General features: G+C 32.7%; 1 protein-coding gene across 2 annotated transcripts in view; it reads right to left on the bottom strand.

Moving 5' to 3' along the window:
- The window catches only part of LOC129229136 (splicing factor 3B subunit 1-like), a 123,519-nt gene that overhangs the window by 78,178 nt on the left and 19,259 nt on the right, over nt 1-26,082 (bottom strand). Inside the window, exons 3-5 of one of the 2 annotated variants that reach the window (XM_054863459.1) lie at nt 19,583-19,672; nt 14,549-14,666; nt 2,488-2,561 (exon numbers count right to left, since the gene is read on the bottom strand). In XM_054863459.1, the coding sequence (XP_054719434.1) occupies nt 2,488-2,561; nt 14,549-14,666; nt 19,583-19,672 (282 nt within the window). Of the gene's footprint in view, nt 1-2,487; nt 2,562-3,427; nt 3,482-14,548; nt 14,667-19,582; nt 19,673-26,082 lie in introns of those variants that run through there. The other variant, XM_054863460.1, reaches the window with a different exon arrangement.

Below are 26,082 nucleotides of genomic sequence, written 5' to 3'. Positions count from 1 at the left end.
ATAAGGGTTAATTGGACAGACAAAAATCTCGGGGAAAAAATAGACAAATAATTTTTTTTTAAAAGTTTCATGATTTAAATGCGTTTTGTGATGTAAGTTAATACTTTAAAAGAAGTGCTGTACAGATTTAGAAAATATGTAACATGAGAGTAACATACTACTTATTAGAACAATTCATAATTTATACACTTGATAAGAAATAAAATAAAAGCACACTTTGCTTAGGAGTTTCAAAGACTTGTCTAATTATTTTCAAGGTTTGGTTGGTTAGATTGGGTGTTTTGGCACAAGAGCCCTAGTAGGCTATACTTCGCCAATTCTTTTCAAGAATTTTAGAAGATTTAATAATTTAAGGCACCTCATTTGCACTTTCCAGTCTCTGAAATCGAGTACTAGATTATACAGTTGTACAGTATTATTCAAACTTTAAGTTTAAAAGAAAAAATAAACAAAAGAATTCTCTCATTACAACAATCTTTTTTTAAATTATAAGCAGTGCAGAAAACGAAAAGAAATAGAAGTAGTGTATCATTTTTTCTGGGCTAAACAGATTAACAATATGCAGTAGAAGCAAGATAAAAGCAATCAATACAGAAGAATTTCCAAAATACTGCATTTGGGATTAAATAAATAGCAAGATATGAAACATGTGAGTCACAAAAATTTATTTCAAGTAATATGTTACAAACGAAAGAACCATTATTTTTACACTTTTGATGCAGGATGTAGCAAGGAGCTGAATTTGACATATTTTGGCATTCATCCCTCTAGCATTTGTTAGAAATTTTAAAATTTGAGGTTTGTAGCCACACGTTTCCAAATATTCAAGGTTTTCAAGCACTTGAAAATAAAATTAGTTTTTTCCAAGCACTTACCATTTTTCAAGGAACAAATCATGCAATTTTTTTGCGAGTTACGGACCCACTTCAAAGCAGTAGCCCGAAGCTATAGCTTGTTTATCTTATAGGCAAATCCGGCCCTATATGTAATTCACTCTTACCTGCAGATTTTTGTAATTTTTACGAACATTCGTCAGTTTTTACGGTTAAAATATTTTTACAATTTTACCAATAAGAACGTGTGAATTCCAGAAGGTTCTTCAAAATCTTTCGTCTGTAACAACACAAAATATCTAATTTTTGAAATCACGCAAATTGAAGATAAACATTCTGAAAATAAAGAAAACAAATCATAACAAGTAGATCATTCTATTAGCGCAAATGGGGAGGGGGGTTCCCTTTGTTTTAGGTTCTAATTTAAAAATAATCATCAATTATTATAAGTGTTGCAGCTGAATGCATAGCTCGTTTAGCCTACATTTTCATTTATATACTTGCCCAAATGGTTTTCAGTTCAAAATAGTGAATATAGGCACATTTTCAGCACCCCAGTGAAAGCTTTACTATTTGTATTTAATGTTTTTTTTTTCTTTTCTCCCTCCTATTCTCTTCATTTTCATTGAACTATTCAAAAAAGAAAAAAATAATGATTTTTTTTGTTTTAAGATTTTGAAAGATGTGTTGTTACTATTTTAAGTTCTCCCAAAACTGGGGGGCATTGCCCCCTATGCCACCCTTCTATAAATCCACCCATGCCCTTCTGAACTAGTCAAAGGAAAAAAAAATAATGATTTAAAAAAAAAATTTGAAAATGTGTTGTTACTACATAAAGTCCTCCTAGAACTGGGGGGCATTGCCCCCCTCTGCCCCCCCATAAATCCGCCCATGCATATACCCAAAAAAGTATTGGACATTTGACAAATATGTGTAGAAACAGTTTTATAAGAACTGTATTTAACTTGAATTTTTATTTTGAATTAATTTTTTTCACCGTTTCTGACATGTACTCAAAACATCCAAAATTTGCTTCTCCCTCCCTCCCACCTTTAGCTCACCCCATAGGGGCGGGGACTTTTAGTATGTTTACTTACCTACCCCTAACAATATTTTGCAGTCACAAATTATCGCATATTGCATGCACGCTACAATGTGTTCATTGACTGGACTATAGCTATAAATTCAGTTTTAAAATACATCGTTTATTGTGAAGTGAGACAAATAAGGCAATGAGAAGCAAAGGGATGTAAGTGAACATTTTCAAGTTTTGAATAGAAACGACTTTAAAGATGACATCCTAGGTAGGCTAACATTTTTATTTCTAAATCCTGCTGTACAGTAGCACCTACAAGGACTACCAGTACTATCTATTGCCCCAAAACAGACGAGGAATTCACCTACCATTTGTACTGGTTATCTCCAAATTTTTCATTTTGCCACTTACATCCCTTTGTTTCTCACTGCCTCAAATATAAACAGGAGCTTTTTTGAAATCATTGCAATCAATGCAAAATTTTCCATCACTTTTTTCTTTCTTTTTTATGCTGGGAATTTAATTTAAATGAAATGTAAGCTATATAGATAAGACGGGCTCTATATTTCTAGAGGTTTAACAAACTTACTACTAATGAAAATTATCCTGAAAACTTACTTGATCTTTATTAAGGGCTTGTTCACGCATAATAACTTGATAGGTCCTTGATTGTGCATCTGGCGTCTTTCCACCTGAAAAAAACATTTCCAATCTGATTAACTTCAGATTTCAAAAATGGTTAAGGTAAGAATGAAAGCATATTTACACAAATTTGACAACCATGCATGCTGACATTTTATTTAAATAAATTGCAATTAAAATTAACAAGGCATTAATTATACTTGTGTAAATATGCTTTGCAATTCTTTAAGCTGGGAGAACACTGAGTTAATATTTTCCAAATGAAACGTAGCCTACAAGTTAGGAAGGTGATCAAAAACTTCTACTGATTAAATCATTATAAACCTTAAAACTTACTTAAACCTTATAATCATGGTGAGCAAAGACTCCATACTTAATTTTTTTTAAGCTTTCACAAATTATCATACTCAGTTATGCACATTAAAAATTATGCAACTGAGCCCTTGTGCTCCAAATTGAATATAATTGACATTACATTAAAAAATATGAGATTTATATTATAAATTTTGTTTGAGGGGAAAGTTAGCACTATGATTAATCAATCTGGCAATTAATGCTAAGTAACACTTTAAAATGGTAAAGGTTTCTCTATTTAGTTGCAGAGCAAATTTATTATTTTGATAGCTAATGATACTTTATTTACTTCTTTATACAAGCTAAAAAAAGTCAGTTGTAAATTTAAACAAATCTTTGCTCAAAAAAAAAAAAAAAAAATGTTAATTGCCTTCTTGTATTTGAAACATAGATTATACTTTACATAAAAAATGTTAAACTACTTAGTTTTATTAATGCTGGAACTTTTAATAGTTAGACTGAAAGTATTAAATTAAATATTTAATCGAATGAACATCAGCATCTTAATGATACTTTAATAGCAGTGTTCTCAAACCAGCTCATCTAACAACTAGGTACGTACGTGCACAACTCCTTCAAAGGACATCTGTGACAGGAACCAAGACACCAGAAGAGCCTATAAATATTCTTCACCATTAGTAATTTTTTTACTCAAGGTAAGTTTCATTCACTCTCCATACATTCCTTAAGTTAGTAAAAATAAAATTTAGAAATTGCACCTTAAAAGCTGCTAAGTAAGGTATGCTGCTAAGTATTTTGAGGATCATTTTCCATGAATTTGTTGCGACATAAAGTATCTCCATTTAGCACGCAGAAATAATTACTTTCATTTACTTATTAATCAATGGTTTTTTTTTTTTTCTTTCATTGTTATGTCCAGCCTTCAAGAAAATCAAATTTCTAAAATGTAAAGCCTTACCCAGTAGTAAAATTGTTTAAATTTGTATTTCAAAAAAAAAAAAAAGGCATCACATGAAGCAAGAAATTGAGAGAGACAAATCAAATACAGAATTAGCATCTGAAAATAAATGATTTAATACCCTGCCAACAAATTAAGCATGTAAAAACTGAAATTCATATTTAACTGAAGTTCTACATAAGATACTTCTTTTAATAAATTTTATTGAATGAATTGTACCTGCTAAAGTTGCTTTGAAAATAATTAAAAGATTTTATGTTTTGAACATTGAAAAGCTGATTGAAAGTAACTACACTCAATAAACATGTGAAAGTTTCTGCATAAGAATTTTGCAGCTAAAAACAGCAGAAAACAATGTTATACCATATTATAGCTGCCTTTTAGAAATAACGAAGTTTGTATACTCCATGCTAACTCAACACAGAAAAAAAAAGTATGACAAGGCATCTTTGAAATGGATTCCACTTTAATATAAAAAAAAATTTCCTCTCCCTTGCCTATTTTTTTAAGCATAAATTAAATCCATATTGTTTGAACGCAGCATTTTTCAGTGAACCTTTTTTTTCTTCTTTGTTTTTAAAAATTCTCTTGGCAAAAATCAATCAGTTCCATTAGTAAAGGACAATTATGACTAATGGATGAAAATAGAAAACAGAAGCTTTGAAGAAACTCAGCTGCATGGCAAATACTTCAGAAATCTTGATAAAATTATTCGAATAAGACTTCAGCTCCTTTCTTATAGAAAACAATGGACATCAATTCAGAAGGCCTTTTCTCCCTTTTTCCTTTCAACTTAATTGACCACTAATATTTTTCTTAATCTTCTTTTTCATAAAATGAAATTTTCAGCTGCGTCTAAAAATTTTGTATTGAAGCATAATGGGCCTTTTGAGACAGAATTTTATTTTCTTTTACTTAAAGAAAATAGTTTTAAGGACAAATTCAGACAGAAAATATAATAAATGCAAAACCTTGATATAATTTAAAGATCTATTTCTTAGGATTCACTTTTTTCAGTATGTTTGTTTTTAAGATTCAAATTTAAAATTATTTGAATTTTAAGATTTAAAAATAATCAACGTATTTTTTTTTTCTTTTTGTTTAGAATTTTCTACTCGGTATTAATGGAAAAATCTAATCAAATTTAAAACACACATTGAAGACAACGACAACTACAATGTTCTACATGAGTATTTTGCCTAATACTGACTGATCAATTGATGTTTTCAGCAGAAAGTTTCCAGCCTAAATTTGCTCCAATTTCATGAAATAGAAATTAAGACTAAGAAGCGCTTAAAATAAGTTCACATAACTCATGTTTTTTTTTTTTTCCTTTTAATCTTAATTTTGGTTGCTGTTTTTTTTTTCATAGTGACAGATCTGGAGAATATGAAGCAATGTTGAAATTTATTGCTGTTTTAATCTTGAAATCCCAAACTATTTTAGCCATTCATTTAGCTTTTATTAGAAGCACTCTCTTAGGAAGTACCTGGAATAAAAAAAAGCCTTAGTTGATTTCAATAACTGCATTTGTATATATACAGACAAAATTTCAATCAAAAACGGCGATCTTCTTAACTCCATCCGCAGGTAAAATGGAACTTTTGTTACCTGAAAAAACACTATGTTACTAAACCATACTTGAAAGTGTCAAAAACATAACACTTAGTATCTCTGATTTTTCAAGCGAAGTTTAAAAATGGGAATTTCAATAAGTCAAATTTAATATAAAGAATACTAAATTTAAACTTTTCTAAATAAATAAACAATTAAGAATAGTCACACATCCATCATCAAGCATTCTCTCTTGCACACTTGGCAGCCAAGAGTTCCAATTATATTCAATATAAAATTTTCGAAAGCAAGACGAGTGCAAAATTTAAAAACGTAATATGCTCATCATCAGGATTGTTACACTGAGATAGAGAAAATAAAATTGGATTTTTTAGCAGTTACGTGGATACAGACCCAGCTAATACAGTTGAACATGTGAACACCGTTTGCAGACATTATTCTAAGTTTGCACACAATTTTGATATTTTTTTTAAACAGTAGGGGCTCTGCCCCCTGCTCGCTAACACTCGAAGATTGCATCTCAATCTTTTTTGATTAGCAAAGATTTAAATCGTTAAATAGAAAGAAAAAGATTGAAAACGCATTATGAGCTCCCTTTGAAACAAAGAGCACACCTTCCCCGGGTTTCAAAATAACTTATACCAACTTAAAGAGCCGTGAGGGCTAAGGGGCTCCTGAGCAGTGGAAAACTGCAGTTTTGTATGTTTGAAAAGTCGCTTTCATATTCGAAATCTCTAGTAATATATTTTGCTCTTTAGCTCGAGGCTAAGGTTTTCCGTTAAAATCGAAACCCTTTAAAGTTGTGAATAAGAAAGAAGAAACATGCAAATCAAAAAGGCTTAACTAAGGCAACGCCAAAAAAAAACAATAATTTTAATGGATGTGAGATTATTCAAACTTGAATTTTAACGGCTTGTAACTTTTTTCCTTTGGAGATAGAATCTTAGATTTTCGACCATAGGTTGAGTTAGATCTAGAGTAAAAAAAGTGGCTCTTTCCAGTGGTGTCAAAAAGAAAACTGTGGAACAATTCCTTTGCTTTTTACTGATAAATTTAATAAAGAAAGTAGTGCCTAAATCAGCGGTTCCCAACCTTTTTGATTGTGCGGCCCACCAGTTTTGTAGAAAACAAGATTGAGGCCCACTAAATACTACACATTACTTGTACAGCCAAAGTTTACTTTCTGGAGGGGGGGGGGGGGCTATTCATAACTGTTCTTAAGCGTATTAGGACTGAAAGTGCGATAAAAACAAGAGTTCTGGAGATGTTACTCCCCTTTTCTTGTGCAGAAATTAATTGTTCTTGTATAATATATTTATATATATTGCAACACAGATATAAATATACTGTACAAGAACAACTTTCGAAGTAATTTTTAATGAAGAAAATAACTTTATTGCATTCACTTTGCTGGCACAGCTGTAAGGAAACTCAAAAAGAAGCCATCAAAGCTAAAGCTCCATGGGATTCTTGGCGTTTTTTCTCTGCAAGGGAGTTGATATCTGGATTGAAACTAGATAGTTTTGATCTCAAATAATTTGCAACATTCAATGTATTTCTATATTACTTTTGTTTTTTTAAACTGCAATAAAAAGTCTCATTCAAATAGGTAGGTTGTCAAAAAGCCTCTCAAGTGTCTCAATTCACTAGTTAGTTATGCCAGTTCAGCAAAGGAGTAGCATTTTTAGCTTGACGTTTGAAGCTAATACTAAGTACTTTGACAATTTTCATTAAAGAAGTTTCTGATTAATTAGATTTCATCTTCCATTATCTGGGAAAGTTCCTAAGAAATATAAAAAATCTTAATCCAAAAGTTCTTTATTGGCGATGAGCCAGGGAGAGTTTTTGAGTGACAGTATATCTAATAAGTGAATTTTCGCGAAAAACCGAAATTAAGACCCCAAGTTTTATCTAGGTTCAGATTCTCGACCGATCTCCACGGCCCAGTAACACGCTGTTTGCGGCCCACATGTGGCCCGCTGCTCATGGGTTGGGAACCGCTGGCCTAAATTTTAGCTAAGCCTAAAACAGTTTGAGCTGAAAACAAATAACTACAACCGTATTTAAGTTAGAGCATTGAAATAAATTGCGTAGAACGCGGAAAATTCTACCCTTTCCAACGATATATAATATTAATATATGCAAGAAATTTTTCATTATTGCCTATTAAAGGGAATTTTATTAGGCAATAATTTAATTTGGCAATAATAGGCAATTTACACGATTTTTGAGCTTAAAAAATTAATTACAAAAAAACTAATTTGAATTAAAAAAAATAAAACCCTAGGTGCACACCCCCGGGGCTCGAAGTTATTTTGCACAAAATTTCAAAGCTGTAGGTGCTATGGGGTCTCTTGGACGCAGGTCCGCCACAAACTTCTTTCCAGAATATCTTAGAAACCTTACTTTTATTTACTATAAAGAGAAAATTAGGAGTGATTTTTTTTTTTTTTTTTGACCAACAAGATTAGTCACTAGTTTTGATGTCCCCCCCCCCTCCTCCAATTAATATGATGGAAATACAGTAGACCCTTGTTTTACGCAGGGGGTTACGTTCCACAGAAATGCTGCATGAATCAAAATCGAGGAAATTAAGACTTAATATTAGTTTTAAAATGGGTTAGGTTCTGTAGATCAAAAAAAATATTAATTTGAATTCTGAAATTTTGAATTTAAATTATGTTTTTCGCAATCACGAGTTGCAACAGAACCCTACACTCATTGGAGTTATTGTTTCTAGAAACGGCTCCAGTCCCCCCAAGCCTGGCCCTCCTCCTGGGTGGTTATGTGTGTATAGCTGTGTGTGTAGGCGTGCATGGGTGTAGTCTTGTGTATGTGAGTGTGTCTGTGTGTGCAGGACGTGGACGCCACCGACCAGGAGAAGCGGATTCCGGGGGACAGTGCTCAGGACCAAAGGAGGCGTGCCAGTCAGTGGTGCTGCAGTAGCTCCTGGTCCAAGCTGAAAAATCAGCATAATGTCAAAGATGGTCAAGTGAGAACAATAAGCAATCGTTATTGAGGAAAAAAACTTCTTTCTAGTGGTGACTAATTGTATAATAAATTTAATGTGTACTTCAATTCCTATGCACAACATGCATAAAGAAAACAAATTAATTTCATGTTCTGTTCATCTAAAGGAGCTGGCTATGATATTCTTTTGGCTGTCATTAAGAATTTTTCTCTGTACAGAGCATTAAATGCATAAATGATCACTTGCTTCATTTCAATGACAGAATCTTCCTTAACCAACAAATCAGAAAGATCATTTGTACTGTCTAAAAATGGCTCAAAATCTTCAATGTGAATATTTTTGATTGTGTGTCATCAATATCGGTATCCTCCATGATTTTGGCCTCTTTTCTCACTCCTAAAAGCTCTTCTTCCAGTGAGTTCTGAAGTGTGTGATTTTAATAACTTTACTTCTGGAAAGAGCTCTAGAGCCAAACGTATAAAATGTCTCCAGTGGTCCAAACTCGATTATTAGAACGCAAAACTGCAGTTTATTAAGTATAATCAGCAGTCTTTAGGAGTTTGGATTTTGAAAGACAGGAAAATTTCATTTGTTTGCATTGCTGCATCTGCGCAAAACCAAAACTCATCTGCACAAAATAAAAGTGTCAAATCTTAAAACAGGGTTCATACACTTGTGGTTAAAAAAAATTCACCGACTTTTCCAGGTTATTTTTTAGAAAATTCCAGGTTACTCGCTTCATTCAAAATGAAGTATAAGTAACAATATTTTCAAAATATTCAAAATTGTTTGAGTAGCAATGCATGAGAACTGAAACTTTTCTACTTGTAGATTTTTTTTTTTAAAAATCTTTGATTTTTTAAACAACTTTCTCTCATAGTTTTTTTTTTTTTTTTTTTTTTTTTTAACATATTGTTCAAAATTGTTTTCATTTGTTTACTACTTGTTGAAAACAAAGTACTTTCAACTTATTTTAGCATTTCTTTGTTGCCACATGTCATGCATATTAGCGTTTTGCTGTAATCGTGCAGCAATCTTTCTCCACTTTTGGTTTACAATTCTTCTTTTTATTTTCTTATCAGTATGAAACACAAAACATATTGAACAAAACACAAAGCTATTTTTCAGTATAAGTATGATTAACTTGTTGCATCGATGGGCATACCATATAATGCCTAATAACAACATTCGTCGATCATAGGATACTTACATTAAAACTAAAAATTTTCTTTTCTAGAAAATAATTCAATTTTAAAAATTCATAATTTACACATTTACTTCCAATTGTTTACTTTGAGATAAACATCCAATTATGTTTTTGTAAATTTATGACTACTTCCATCTTGCAAACGAACAAATATGTTGCACGACTAAGTATAAAAATTTAAGATAATAAGTAGATTTTTGAATTTGTAGCACAAAAGTAGTTATGAAAAATTAAATAATCCTTAAAAAACTACAATTAAGACAAAATAGTCAGTTTTTAGCACATAAGCGTCTAAATCGATTGGAATAAAAAAAAATTTGAGAGAAAATTTTGCATTTTTTCAGAAAATAAATACGAATTATCTGAAAAAAAAGGGGCAAATTTTGCGTTGTTATCATTAGTTTGCATTGCAATAAACATCCAATGCCACTTTCGGAAACTTAGGCACTTATCGTGTGGCAAACATCGTGTGTACTGTCATCTTGGGAATGATCAAATATGGCGGTCACAACAAAAATTAAGAAATAATTTTTTGAATTTGTAGCATGAAAACAATTTTGGGAAAAAAAAATTGAGGAAAAATTGGGAATTTCCCTGACTTTTTTAACTATGTTGTTTTCCCTGACAATTCCAGGTTTTCCCGGTGTGTACGAACCCTGTTAAACCGCGTAAAACAAGGGTCTAATGTAGGTGCATATATAATTTTTAAAAAAACATACTGCTTGAATTGTTGCCCATGATATAAACCTTAAGAGGAGCAAAAAAAAATATTTTTAAAGAAAATTTTTAAGAAAGTATTTGAATTCACAGCCTGCTTTAAATTTTATTTAGGTCTGGATGGATACTAATTTAAGAGCAAAATTTCAGATGAAATACGAACACCAAAAATGAATACATAATTGAAATTTATCATCCAATTGCAAGACAGGAAATCAGTCAAGTCTGATTTGAGTTTTTTATGAAACTTTTTAATTAGCACATAGTGGCATTTTAACCATAACAGAAGGAGGAAAAGTGCTTGTTGCCAATGTTCTTTTAAACCAATAGAAAAGGGAAAAGAAATAACTTTCTAAATAATACTTTCATTTATAAAGAGAAAAGATTAAGATTTAATAACAATTTAAAAAAATGAAGGAAAATATATAATTAACTTAGCACCACTTTTTAACCCCGATGTAGAAAGGAGAAGGTTATGAGTTTGACGTTTCTGTGTGTATCTGAATGTCTGCCTGTGGCACTATAGTTCCTGCACATATGAGCCAATTTCAAAAATTCATTTCTAGTTTGAAACGACTTGATTCAGAGTGTGCTTAGCTATGTCTTATCTTTGGAAGACTTTAACAATTTAAGATATTAATTAAAAACTGTAAGCAAGGCTTTTGAAAGAATTTAATTTTCTCCACTCGATTCAGCTTTTGCGATCAGCAGATTTTAGTAATTCCTCATGTTAAGTAGAACAAAAAAAAACTTAAATGTACTAAAAGTTTATGTATGTCCTGATTAGGGATGCGGAGTCGGAAGAAATATTGCCAACTTCGACATTTTGAAACATCCGACTCCCAAATTCCGGCTTTCTTATTATTTATTTATTTTTCCAAATCCCCCTTCCTCATGAGAAGGGCGGCAAACTAGAGATTAAAATATTAATTCCTTTTTATAAAATTAGCATACAGTAAAAAACCACCCAACATTAAAAATAATTGAAATACTTGTAAGATGCAAAAAGATTGAAATCTCAAACGAGGTGTGCAACTTTCGGCGCAGAACGTGTGAAATGGCCCATGTTGGCATGATTCCAAAACATATCGCGGAGGATGAAGATTCTAGAAAAAGAAGGCCTGAAAGAGGCAAAACAAGGAGGAAAAGGAGGAAAGGTTTTAAAAGCCAACAGAAAAAGCTGGATTTCCGGCAAAAGCCGGAAAAATCTCATCCCTGTGTCACACTTGCTGCATCCACGGTTCGTCGACCTCTGCTGCGCCAGGGCCTGCATGCAAGGATTTTCCTACACAGGATTTTTTTCTCCCCCACCTATCGTTACTTCCGGCTTCAATGGGCCCACTAACAAGCCCAATGGCGTGCAGAGTAGCAATAGGTCGTCTTCTTGGACGAGTCAAGATTTAATCTGCACCATAACAATGGACGTTTATGCGTCAAACGTTACTCATGAGAACGTCACTTCCGAGAGTGTGTAATCTGACGTTATTCATGTATAACGCCAGCCGTCATGGCCTGGAGCGCTATTGAATATCAAGGGCAGTCCCCTCTAGTCTGAATTACAGGTAACCTCAATAGCGAGCGCTACTTCAGGGACACCGTGACGCCAGAGGTACTACTCTTTCTTCAGTGCATTCCTCACAAAGGCGTCCATATGGAGGGGCATGGGGGAGTTCATGCCCCCCTAGAAACTAGAATTTCCTTGCTTTCAGTACTTCTTTTTTTGCAAAAATGTAAAAACATTTCTTCTTCAGCAATACTAAGATGTGTGCTGGCTCTCATAGTTGCGCCGGGTAGCTACATTCAACAGGAATTTACGCCTGCTATTTTAATTTCATTGTTCTGCAATTTTGATTGTTTATTTGTAGCACTGAGTAATATGTGCAATAAATTTTACTCCTTTTCAAAGTCCTTCATGTTGTTGCAATTTTCAAACATGAGTGTATAAGATCGGCAATCAGGATAGAGGATTATTTAAATTTTTAATTCAATATTTAGTATGGAGACCCAAATCTTTCAGCAATTAATGGTGAAATTCCAGATTACAGGAGAAATAAATAAGGAAATAAGCACAGGGCTGCGTTTCTACATTCAAAACAAATCCTTCAAAAAGATAACATTAAAGATGAAGTTAGTATTTCTGTTGAGAATTGTAACACTTGTTATGATAACAAGTTCTTTCCAAGAATTTGAATTCGGTGTAACAATCCTGAATAATGAAATTTCAAATTAGAAAATAATTGTTTCTTTATGTAAATAAGATTTTTGGAACAATATCATTTTTAAACAGAAAAAGAAAAAAATGTAGAAAAGTAGTTTGGTCATTTTCCCTGATTTTTGCTGATATTCCACTCAATGTGCATTTTTATAACTGGTTGAAAAAAAAATCAAAATACCATATTAGGATTCTTCCTTGATCACGCACAGGGACTTAATGCTTTAACGAATTTCTTTCTTGATTTTTTGCATAATGTATTCATAAAAATTTTCATCAACACTGGTCTCCAAACTGATTCGACGGGTTTTATCTTTCATATAAGACCAAAATGAAGTTTTCTTTTTTTCATTATAAAAAACCAGGCACTTGCTGATGAAAAATAGATTTATCAAGTATCTTATCCAAAATAGATGATAAATAAATTGGATCAAATATGCCAAGTTCCTTCAAAATCCAAGACTATGGGTGCCAAATTATGGCTATATTCTTTTGATACTGGCACCTGTGGGAGGAGCCGAGGGGTTTCTCCTCATAAAGGGTGCCTTTCTTCTTCAGAGATTGCAACCTGAGTCAAGCAAAACATCTGCTCCACTTGGAGATGGGCCCCTACACATGAGGGGTACAAAGCAACCTGCCCCGGTGCTGCTTTACTTAAAGCAAACAGCAGAGAAGACCAAACGGTATTAGCCCGGCTACGAAGCGAACATACTCGAACACAAAGACATGTGGCTGGTGTCAAAGTTTTTCCTCAATGTCCCAAATGCAATATGAATCAAGCAACTCCTGCTCATATCTTCTCCTGCATTGGTTGTGAAGAGGTTCTGCTCTACCCCAACCCTATTGCTGTTTTGGTGGGTTTGAAAGCGCACGGTTCATGGATTTGGTCTGATGTTTCTGTCTACCAAGTGGGATAAGCAACAACATTACTTTGGTTGATATTACAATGAATGAACCAACAATAAAGAAATAAATTTAAAGCTGCAAAACAAGTTAATCATTAAAAGAAAGAATAAAATTGCAGATTTTAAGCAGCACATGTTAAAATATCTTATAATTTCCAAAATAATTGAAACATATTGAAAAGGAGAACAAAATGATTCAAACCTTAAACAAGGCATGCAATTTTTTTTCAGCAAAGCACATGCTTGAATTTTGCCTGTGTCCAAAACATAAACATATCGCAAGAATTAAGCAGAGTTCAGAAAAGCATGTAGCAAAGACTGAAAATATGGAAATTTTTTCAGATTTATAGGAAATTTAAAAGATTTAAGAGCATTGCACAGCCTGTAATAAAGGGAATCCAAATAATGATCTTTCAACGCAAAACAATATAAATTTGTTCAGAACATACAAAAGTTTTATTTCAATGAGTGTGTGCTATAACAAGCCAAATTAAATTAATAAAGGACAACGTCATTAAAAAAAAAAAAAAAAAAGATAAGAAGCCAAACAGCAAAACTAATACTTGAAAAGAAATTAAACAATCCTGAAAAATTATTTTGTTCAAATGAGTTTCTAGAAAGAAGCATTTTAAATTGGAGGAAATTTTGATGCAATCAAATATTTTTAATACATACTCGAACTTAAATTCATATGAAAATAGGAACTAAGGTTTTAAAATATCAGATCACAATAATTAAAGAATAAAGGCCTTGAAATTGACATGCAAGTGTTCTAAAATATTTTGACTATCATTACGAAAATAAAGAAAAAGGTTATAATGTACTACAGAGTACATGTACTTCTATGAAATATTCATGCAACAAATTCATGAAGTAAGATAACAAAAAAACAAAGGGTGTTTTTTTTGGGGGGGGGGTTGAAAGAATATTGCATTAACTTCCACTAGACAGGGCATTCCACACATGAGAAGATTAGTGGGAATGTATAACCAAATTACTTCTCAAAAATAAAAGGCAATAAGGTCAAATCTTAAATTAATTTTAAGTACTACTATAGTAGATTTAAAAAATGTTTTTTTTTTTTTTTTTTTTTTGTAATATCATAAGAAACAATGGGCTGCCAAACATTTAGAAGAAAACATTTTTTTTTAAACATAAATATTAAAAAATAAATTACCATCAGCAAATGGATCCAATCTTTCAGGGGATATCATGAACTTGCGTCTTTGAGCTCGATATTCATCTTCACGATCAACAATACGTGGAACTCTTCTTTCTCCAAACGGATCATATTCCTGCATTTACACCAAAATTGTTCACATTAAGGTTGGATTGAAGATCAAATTTAACTCAAAAATAAACCATTTCTAAAAATGGAATATTCATTCAAGGGGTTGTTCATTAATCACGTAAGCATGGGTGCCACTCTAAAAATTGGTCAGGACTGAAAAGCGTGTAACTCCATTTTGCGACACCAAAATGTTAGCGCTTAGTTTGTTTGATGTTTTAGACATATATAATGCTAATTTTTGATGTTGTAACTATGTAGTAAAACCAAATTGTGTAAGATTAAGTATAAATTAAAACCTAAATTTAAAAAAAAAAACATTATTGTCTAAGATTTTTAGGAGGTAAAAGTAGAAAAAGAACCTAATAATAAAATACAATAAAAAAGCTTACAATTTGCTACTGCAAAAAAAAAAGCTTCAGATTGTATAGTTCATGTTACATAAATAGTTCATATTTCATACAAAAAAATAGTAATTAAAAAAAATTCAGGTATAAGATTCTTGGCTATAAGATGCATTGTGATAAAAACTTTAAAAAAAAATTCCAGATTAATATAAGAATGGTTGAAATCAACAGACTGAGTAACTTATTAAGTTATTTTTTGGGGGAAAAAAACGGTTATCTTTTGAACTTTAGCAGATTGGTCAGTTTTTTGTCCTCAGAAGAATAAGACCTTTTTTGAGGCATATAGTAAGAGATTCAAAAGTAAAGATTTGTTTCATCTATAAAAATCATTTTGAACACAGAAAAAAAAACAATAAGAAAAAAGATAAGCACATTTATTTATATAAAATTTGCCTTTTAGTTCAAATCAATGTTTCATCAGCAAAAATCATCGTGTCAAACATGAACCTTGTTTCCACTTTCATTTTCGCTTTAGAGAGGAAAAAACATTCTTTCACAGATTTCCTTTCACTTCAAACCCACTGATCTGAGATTTTTAATTATTTAAGATGGAAAAGAGTTTTCAAAACTGATTTGTTTTTAAATAAAAAAAGAAAGAAAAAATCTGATGGTCGAAATTTTTGAAAAGACGGAATTCCGTCCCCTGGACGGAAGTGTGGCAGCCATGCACGTGAGGATTGAAGGGGGGGGGGGGGGATCCAGAAAAAAATCCTGAAACAACACATAGGGGAAGGAAGGGTTGTAGTAATATATCACATGTATTTATTTTTTCGACAAACTTGCAACACTCAACCGAAAAGCGGCTTGTAGTGTGCGACATTGATTCATTGCCACGCTGTTGCCAAACGAGCAAAGTGAAGTTTGTTAGAAAAAAATGCTAGATTATGTTTCTCACTTTTTACTATTCAATCTCATTGTATTAACCTAGTATCAGTACTTTCCTACATCGTATTTTTTACCGATTCTTAATCGGAAATTTATCGGATGTTATCTTGTTCCCTTTTCGTCCGCACGTGTGAAGGTCATTGAAGGGGAGTGGTACGAGTGTGACACTGAAGAAGTGACTTATCTCGTCATTGCTGACTCGAGCCAATTGCATTATACAAGTGAAGTAGGGGTTGGCATCTTAAGTGGCTTCAGTGAATGATATGGTAATTAGGTGGAAGATAATAGAATCTGATCTTCGTCTCTTCGCCTGTTGCACTCCGTGATCTAATACACGATGTTTGGGTAGTCAAAAGACTCCGCTCTTTTTCCCTCGCCATGGGATTGTGCTAGAAGATAGTTTTACAGAGTTAGTCTAATGAATAATAGAAAATGATTATTAACGGTGATATTCATTTTATCCCGGCAACTCATACTAATAGTGCAATAGTTTATAAAGCTTTTTATTTCCGATTCAATTGGTCATCGTAGAATTATTTATTTAAAATGATTACTTTTTATTTTAAGTGTTGATAGCAAATAAAGCTATTTCTTCTTTTAAAAAAGTTTAAAGTCATTTATTATACTCTGCTAATTTACGAATTTATTAAAGATGGGTTTCATCACATCATCAACGTTCTCGATCACGAGCAGCGACAACCGTCTGCGCGCCGCTTGACTTAATTATTCTGTTGTTTTGGCACTGAATATATGCATAAATTGTTTAACCTTGTACGTTTGCATTAAAACAATGTCTAAACTAGATGATCTGTATTAAGATCTAATATTCAGAATATAAGATAGGAAAAAAACCTGGTACAGCTCAAAAAGAATTTGATGAACTGTTGGTTAATGTGAAACAAAAATATACTACAAAAGAAGAATTTATGAAGTGGACGAATAATCTTTTACTAGATTACCGCCGAAAGTCTTGGTAATCTGTGGTCTGAGGGCTACTTTATAATTTTTTTCGCATACCTTTCATTATTATAGTCTTTGTTGTTATTATTGTAGTCTTTCATTATTAGATGACACTTATACCTGTATTTTATAAATATTTAAAAAAAATAATAAGATTTTTCGTAGGTACTAAAAATACTTGTGATATAGTAGGGAGGGGAGGGCAGTCTTCAACCTCACCATCTATCACCAAGGGGGAGGGAGAGTTAAAAAATGCCAAAAAAAAACATCTCATGATTAATGGACGGCTCCCAGCATCTTTTTACAATAAATTATAAAAATGCAAAAAATTGGGTTATTTATTTTTTAAGTAAATAAAAATGTTACTCTGATTACTCAAGTTAATAAACATTCAAGTGCTTGATTTCAAACAAAATTAAGCAAATGAATCAGAAATTAATAAATTCAAAATGTTTTGCTGAGAAGTAAGTTTTTTTATTTTAAAAAAATTTAAATTGGATAATTATAAAAATAAAAATTATTAACAACCCATTAGATGGTGCATTTACAAATGAAATTATACAAACAATGACAAGTTAGCCTTCATGCGATTGGGCAGTCCCAGAAGTACAACGTTAACAAAAAAAAATATCTTGCCAAGTTCATATAAATTTTAGGCTTAGTGAGAATAATTACAATGTAGTGTTTCCCCCACGCATTTTCAGGAGGGTGCTGCACTCTACCCTTCCTAAGACAACCTTCAATGAACCCTGCTGTTTTTGTCCCTTTGAAGTTTAAAACAATATTTGATTACAAAAGCAAATATTCTTTTTCAAAAAGCTAAAATTGAAGCATCTGCAATTGAAACAACATACTGCAAGTAAGAACTTTCCATATAGATAACACAAAACTTGATAATTTCAATGGAAAACCATGTTACTGAAATAATTAGAGGTAATGGAAACATTTAAATATTAGCATTTGTAACTGTGTTTCTCAACCTTAAACATTATCTATAAATTAAAGAGCGTCTAATATTATGAGACACCCCATTTTTGGTTTTTCTCAATGAATTCAACACATGTTTCCTTTAATAAATTAAACCTAACTTGTGTTTCACATACTGTTTATTATTTATACACATATGATTTTTAAAAAAAAAACCTCCATTCTTATTTTGACTCTTGAGTTGCATTTCTGAGTTGCAAAAAATCTCAAAAGTTTGAACTAACAAATTACAAAAATCACCTTTTACTAAAAATTTATGGCTGATTGATGGTTTGACTTATTTGGATAATTTTTGGTGTTAACAGGGTTTTTCTTAAAAAATGTAAGTATTGTGTAAATTTATGTTTAAATGAAAAACATGGCTTGCATGTATCTTTTATGGCTTCATCATTTTTTATGCCATCTAAGAAAATATAAATATTAAATACATTTTGATCAGCAAAAAAAATCAATCTTTCTATTTATTTCAGAAAAAACCCCAAAAAGACGAAGTTTTTCTTCTGTAATTTTACATCTCTAACCTTGCTCTCTTTTTTGATCTGGGGGAAACATAACAATGATATAACATTTTAAATCATTTTTTAAAAATAGGTTAAATGATCCTACTTTACATAATTTAAAATGTATTAATTTTCTGCAACATGAAAAGCAGAGTAATGAATTTAAATGGAACATAAAATTTCGCATTCATTTGGAATTGCCTACAGAGTTTGTCTGGAAAGTAATAGGACTGAGTCGATTAAAAAAAATGTATTAAGTCAATTGTTAACAATTCTTTAAAAACTTTCAAAATAGGCTCCTTCCGCGCCGATGCAGCGCTGCCAGCGTGATTTCCAAGCATTAAAGGCGTCATGGTAAGCATTCTCCAGAATAGCCTTGAGAGCCGCGGTGCATGCTGCTTGGATCCCCTCTGTCGTCTCAAAATGCTTGCCTTTCATCGGCCTTTTCAGGCGAGGAAACAAAAATAAGTCCGGGGGGCCACATCTGGGCTGTAGGGCGGCTACGGAAGCATTGGGATGCCGGCCTTGGTCAGGTAGCTGTTCATCGTCAGTGAGCACTTTTGGGACCAACTTCGCGCACACCTTGAGCATGTTTAAATGCACCGTCACAAAACCATGAACCTCAGATTTTGGTTAATTTAACATTTGGGCAATTAAACGAATACTTAGTCAACGGTCTCAGTTCACAACTTTGCGCACACGAGTCACATTGTCGGTGTTTGTCGAAGTCGAAGGTCTTCCAGCACGGTATTCATCGGCTACCTCTTCCCGGCCTGCCAAAAAGACCTGGTGCCACCGAAACACACCACTTCTTGCTAAAGCAACATCTGGGTAAGCCTGCTTGATCATATCAAACGTCTCTGTCGCAGATTTACCGAGTTTGACACAGAATTTAATCGCGCAGCTCTAACGAAGGCTGCATTTTCGGCTTGCACCACTCACAGAAACACGTCGAGCGAAAATGCCTGTCCTGACTCTCCAGGTGCTCGAAGAAAATCGACTAGCCGCTCGTTCGTTAGCTAGGAATGCCCTCTACCGAATCCAACCGGTGTGTGGACGCTCCGAAGTACAGTCGCGGCGGAAAAAAATCAGTCCTATTACTTTCCGGACAAACCCTGTATAAGTGTAGAAATAAACTTTTAGAAAAATCCCCACTACAAAAATCTAATACTTTCACTACATACCTTGTCACCTCTGGTTTCTTGAAGAAAAACTGATGGTGCAGTAAAACCAGCTTTTTTGTTCATCAATGAGGTTGATTCATAATCGTCATCCTAATTCAGAATTTAATGCACATTTGTAAGCAAGAAACATTCAAGCATAAAAATTTTTGGAAACAAACATTCAAAAACATTACATCCACATTATGCATTGTATATAAATAAACAATTTTAAATTACTATAATCAAACAGCATTAAAAAGCATCGATTTCATAAGGTTTTGCCCAAAGTTTTCACTTTTCATAAGCAAATAAATTATGAGCATCTTGATTTTTACATTTACCTCAATTTAAATTAATATCCAGCATTTTTTTGAAAGCATAAACACCAAGAGATATAGTATTCTAAAATGTTTCATACTTTAATATATTATTTTTAATAACATAATAATATAACATTTTTTATAACACAAGGTTTCTGCAGATATACATTATAACACATAAAAGTTCAAATGAGGCAGTGAGAAGCAAAGGGATGTAAGTGGCAAAATTAAAAATTCGTAGATAATCAGTACATATGGTAGGTGAACCTCTCCTCTGTTTTGGGGCAAGAGATGGTACTAGTAGCCCTGGTAGTTGTTGTTATACAGCATGATTTAGAAAAAAATTTCAATGGAAGCCTACCTAAGATGTTATCTTTAAGAGTCATTTTTTTTTTTAAGCTGGACTGATAGTTGACACCTTCAATTTTCATGAAATTTTCAGGATATTTTACTAGTATTGAGATAAGAAAAAGTGAAGCTTCCTTCCTCTCTAATTTGACTTGTTGGCCCTCGAGTGGAGGTCAAAGTTTAGGGTCCTCAGAAAAAAAGAGCTAAATATATTATTGCTTTGCTTCAAAGTCAATGAGTGAACTGAGACAATTCTTTTAAATAAGGATACTACTTGATACTAGATACATTCTAGTATAAATACTTTGGTGACTCACTCATGGCTTTGTGTTGGCCTAGAGCCATTACTTTTTTTCTTGGAGAAATTCCTAAAGTTTTTAGAAGGATTAGAAAAGTTTCCAGAACTTACTTCCTTCTTTTTTCGAACTTTGAAAGTCATCCCGTTATTTTACCGGCGCTCGAATCGTTCCCCAGAGCCAACATTCCCTGCATGCGTAGCATGCGTTTGTTGACCCGCCACGATGGTGTGACGTCATAGGAAAGATGTTGAGTAGATTCTTGCTGTATGCATGTGGGAAACAATTTTAAAGAATTTAGTTTTAAACTGTAAACTGTGTTGAGTTGTTTCCTCAATGTAATTTATGCATGCTTTTTGATATACGTCACGCCATCGCGTAGGGAGATAGGGAATGCTATTTAAGTGTGAACTCTCAATCAATCATTCTCTTATTGTTTCACCTCTTCTTTTAATATGTTGTGACTGCAGTTCAATGTTTTTCTGAGGTGCTGAGATTGTGCCTGGGAGCTGTGTGCTCCGGAGTTCCACGTAGTATAGTGGATTCTTTTTAAAAGATGTAGGAAGTTTTGTCGTTGAGCCCAGCTAGAAATGCGGGCATGTTCCAGTTGTTGCCTTGAGATGAGTTTTTAACAGGGCTGCGGAGTCGGAAAGAAAATGGCCGACTCCGACCCCGACTCCTGGATTTTGAAACGCCCGACTCCGACTCCAACTCCGACTCCGAATTTTTTTTAATTTTTTTAATTGTATTTTTTCAACTCCTTCTCTCCATTCAAGGGAAGGGGGAAAACCTCTTAACACAGATTGAAATATTAATTCCTTTTTATGAAAACTTCGCATTTTGTGTTTTATTGTAAACCCAAGACGCCATACAACGTTAGAAATTCAATTTAAAAATCAAACTTTCCAATAGTTACGAGTTAAAAAGTGAGATGACTTAAAAATCCCTTTTAAAAATTTTAAAAAGGATTATCTGTAATTTTCCCCCCTTTAATGTTTAACAAATATTGATCAAATCGTGTGCTTTCAATTTTTGAAAGCTGTAACTTGAGAGAAAAAAAACCTTTTTTTCTAAATCCAAGTTCTTGAGAGGGGGTGGTTTGCCCCGGGTGACACCCATCTGGTAGATGACACCCAAAGTTAATTTCAGAGTTTATAAAAAAATATAAATACTTTAATTCTGAAAATTTTCACAAATATATTTTAAATTATATTTCATCAAAAAAATTTCAACGAAAATAGGGCACATATACGTCAGGAGCTAATTTTACATAAAACGCGGCGGTATTCAAATTTGTACGAATAGCTTTTACTATACCTATATTTCTTCTTCGCTAAATTTTTAATTTAAATTTTATTGGCTGCTTTAGAATTAACCTAAATATGAAGATTTTAAGATTAACTGCAATTCTTGAGTGTTGTAATCAAGAAACCATTTACTTGTTTTGTTCCATACTTTTTAGTGAGAACCAAGCTTACAGAAATAGTCTTAATAAAGAAAAAAACATTAGATTATTTCATCGAATCTTTTGGATTCGTGCTTTCGCGCCAGAACTTCTTTGAATTTGCCGATCACACTTAAACGTTTCAACCTTAGAAACGGGTGTCGACTTACTAATTTGTTACGTTTCTTTTACTATTTTATAAGTGAGATCGAACAAAACACTATATTTAATTTTTATTTGAAAGTGATTACTTGAAAATGTTAGGTAACAAAACCGTTTGCTGACAGTTGCTATTAGTTAAGTTAAAAAGCAAGCAAACTAGGAGACGGCTACAGAAAGTTCGGTAAGCATTCAAGCTAGCTAATTGCCATAATGGCAGTTATTTTCTCATTAGTATCTTTTTATACATGTAATCGAACCAATTGGTAATCAGTTTTTAAAAAATGCAAGGAGAGTCAGCGGAAAGGAAAGAAAAAAAGAAGCCCGGAGTCGGAGTCGGCATGTTTTCTAACGACTCCGACACCGACTCCTTTATCCCAAAATCAGTCCGACTCCCGACTCTTCGACTCCGACTCCGACTCCACAGCCCTGGTTTTTAAGTGGGGGATTTTCTCTCTAAAATTGAGAGTTTAAATCAAGTTGTTTTTTTGCTGTGAAAAGGCCTAACAAACAGGACCATTGAAGGGCCTCGCTCGAGAGCTGGATTGGATGTCCGTTAGATGGATGGATGGTTCCTGTTGTCCAGGAGGACAGGTTTCTTTTCTGAATTCAGCATGGTGGCATGGAATGGTCACGGACAATTTTTGATATGGGATCCAAATTAGTGGATCGCGCCCTCACATGTTGTGCCAACTTTTAAGGAAGGAATAGCTTGTTTGGTATGAACTTTTTAACTCGTTCGTATGAACTATTCCGTTTATGGCATTGGACTCAAGGTTGTACTTATATTAATCTAGTCATATAAATTTTACTGGAACTTTAAACGATACTATTTTTAAGAAATGTTTCCTACTGATATTTTTGGGGGGATTTTTTATTCAATTGTTGGGGAATGTGAATTTTATTTACACTTGTTATTATTTCCATGTTTTGACATATTTATTGTTTAATAAAATGTTTATTTAATTGTTAAATATGCGTCTGTATGTCCTTTCTTTCCGAGCAGATCATTCCACAAATTTTCAGTTGGGTTTGTTAGCTTAAAACCTGCTTTTAGTTCTTTGAACTTCGGGTTTTGATTGAGCTATCAACTTGAATTGCCCAACAAGTGGTAGCAGAGCGTGGTTTGGTCTGCTTGGGTGAATGGAATCTTTAAGGTCATTGGAAATTGTGCTACTGGTCATATGAGATTTGAATGTTTCTTAGAAAGGGATTTTTTAAATGTTACCCTTGATAAAATATAGGCTCTCAATATGAAACATGGAGCAAATTTAAATACATATGTTGACCCCCTGTAGTTTTTGACCAGTTTAGCTGTATTGTGTAAATATTTTTCCCCGCTAAAAATATACGATGGCAATTTTAAAAGTTCGGCGCCAGGTTGAAAGGGAATGGTAAACACTTGAATTAAATCTTTTAGAAATTTTAAAAAAAATATATAAGAATTTTTTCCAATTGATGTTTAGCCGTAAGTTTTTAATAGCATATTATGTTTGGCTATTTATCGGCTGTAAATATAAGTAAAAGTTTTTCATCAATTGGTGTTATGCCGTGAATTTTTAATAGCATATAATGTTTGGCTATTTGTCGGCTGTAAATATAAGAATTTGTCTCTCAAAACATAAAAAGCCCCCATTGGGGAATGTTTTGGAGACGGGGGGAATGACTTTGTTTGGATTAAGTTCCTGACAGGCAGCTTTTGTTTGAGAATGTATTTTTGGCTGACTTGCAGTTTTTGGTCTCCCCAAATAGAATTTGAATTTTTTTGAAATATAATCATTGAATTTGAAACTAAGAATTTCTAAATTGGATTTTTGCCATGTGTTATAATAGCATATTAGTTTTAGCTATTTTTGGCTGTAAATATAAGAAATTGTTTCTCAAAACATGAAAAGCTCCTATAGGAGAATGTTTTGGAGACGGGGGGAATGACTTTGGATTTATTTCCTGGCAGGAAGCCTTTATTTAAAAATAAGTTTGGGGCTGTCTTGCATTTTTTTTTTTTGTCTTCCTCAATTGAAACTATCAATTGTTTCTGAAAAGAAATCTAATTAATGAAATGGAACTGAAATGTGTTCCTGGATATTCTGAAATTATGAAAGTTTAAATACACGCGTTTCTTTGGATTTGAAACTAAAATTGTTTCCGGAAAAATAAATTAAGAGAAACTGAATTTGTTTCTGAAGTTTTGAAACTTAGTGTTTCTGAAATTTAAATTGTGTATTTGAAACTAAAAATTGTTTCTTTAAGATTTAATGGATTTGAAACCGTGTTTTTAAGAGTCTGAATCTGGATTTGTTTCTGTGAGAAACTGGAATTGTTTCAGAACCCTATATAATGGAAAAATTTAAATTAAGATTAGTTTCCAAAAAAAAAAAAAAAAAATAAATTTTTGTGAAGATATTTCAAAGTAATGAAAGTTTGAAACTGTGTGTTTCAGGGGTTTGAAACTAAGTGTTTCTGAAACCAAAAATTGAAGAAAAGATTTGAAACTGTGTGTTTCAGGGGGTTTGAAACTAATTGTTTCTGAGACCAAATTTAAGGAAAAGGTTGGAAACTAAATTTGTATCTGAATGGTTCAAATCTGAAACTGTGTTTCTAGAAATTTAGGTTTGTAAAAATCGTGAAACTAAAATATGTTTCTAAAATTTGAGGCTAAAACAACTTCTGGAAGAATTGGAACTGAAAGTAATCCAGTGAATTATGAGAATTGTTTTGAAACTAAAAATGTTTCTGTGAAAAATTGAAACAAAAGGTTGTTTCTGCAAATATAAGTTATGATAAACTGAAATTTGTTTCTTTCAGGTTGAAATTAAAATGGTTTCATTGTTAAAAATATAAGAATATGAAATTAGTTCCTGTAATTGAATTGTTTGAAACTAAAAATGTGTTCCTGAGATTTGAAACTAAATGTGTTCCATGAGGTCTTTTCTAAGAATTAGGAAACTGAAATTGTTTCTGGAACTTAAATTGAAACATTTGAAACTGAAATTGTTTCTGAAATTTAAAATTGTTTCTAGGATTTCAATTGTTGAAATAGAAACTAAAGTTTTATAAAAATTAAAGTGAAATTCATTTTAGAAAATATAAAAGGGTTTTCATGAATATAAGATGGGGGGAATCCCAAAAATAAAAATGAAATTTTTAACTCTATCTAAAAACTCTACGTGAGAAGATAGGAGTTTGATGAAAATTCTAAAATGAAAATATGAGAATATATGTATTGATGTATAAGTGTTTGAATAATGTTTTCAATGTGTTTATAGAATTGTTGTTCGAAATGTTTTTAAGTGTCTTTATGAATTGTCTCCAAGAGGGGGGAACTTGTTGGCCTAGAGCCATTATTTTTTTTCTTGGAGAAATTCCTAAAGTTTTTAGAAGGATTAGAAAAGTTTCCAGAACTTACTTCCTTCTTTTTTCGAACTTTGAAAGTCATCCCGTTATTTTACCGGCGCTCGAATCTTTCCCCAGAGCCAACATTCCCTGCATGCGTAGCATGCGTTTGTTGACCCGCCACGATGGTGTGACGTCATAGGAAAGATGTTGAGTAGATTCTTGCTGTATGCATGTGGGAAACAATTTTAAAGAATTTAGTTTTAAACTGTAAACTGTGTTGAGTTGTTTCCTCAATGTAATTTATGCATGCTTTTTGATATACGTCACGCCATCGCGTAGGGAGATAGGGAATGCTATTTAAGTGTGAACTCTCAATCAATCATTCTCTTATTGTTTCACCTCTTGTTTTAATATGTTGTGACTGCAGTCCAATGTTTTTCTGAGGTGCTGAGATTGTGCCTGGGAGCTGTGTGCTCCGGAGTTCCACGTAGTATAGTGGATTCTTTTTAAAAGATGTAGGAAGTTTTGTCGTTGAGCCCAGCTAGAAATGCGGGCATGTTCCAGTTGTTGCCTTGAGATGAGTTTTTAAGTGGGGGATTTTCTCTCTAAAATTGAGAG

Source organism: Uloborus diversus, chromosome 1 (assembly GCF_026930045.1).
Source record: "Uloborus diversus isolate 005 chromosome 1, Udiv.v.3.1, whole genome shotgun sequence".
NCBI lineage: Eukaryota > Metazoa > Arthropoda > Arachnida > Araneae > Uloboridae > Uloborus > Uloborus diversus.
Note: the sequence above shows the minus strand (reverse complement) of the source record. Positions and strands in the feature narration are given on the sequence as shown.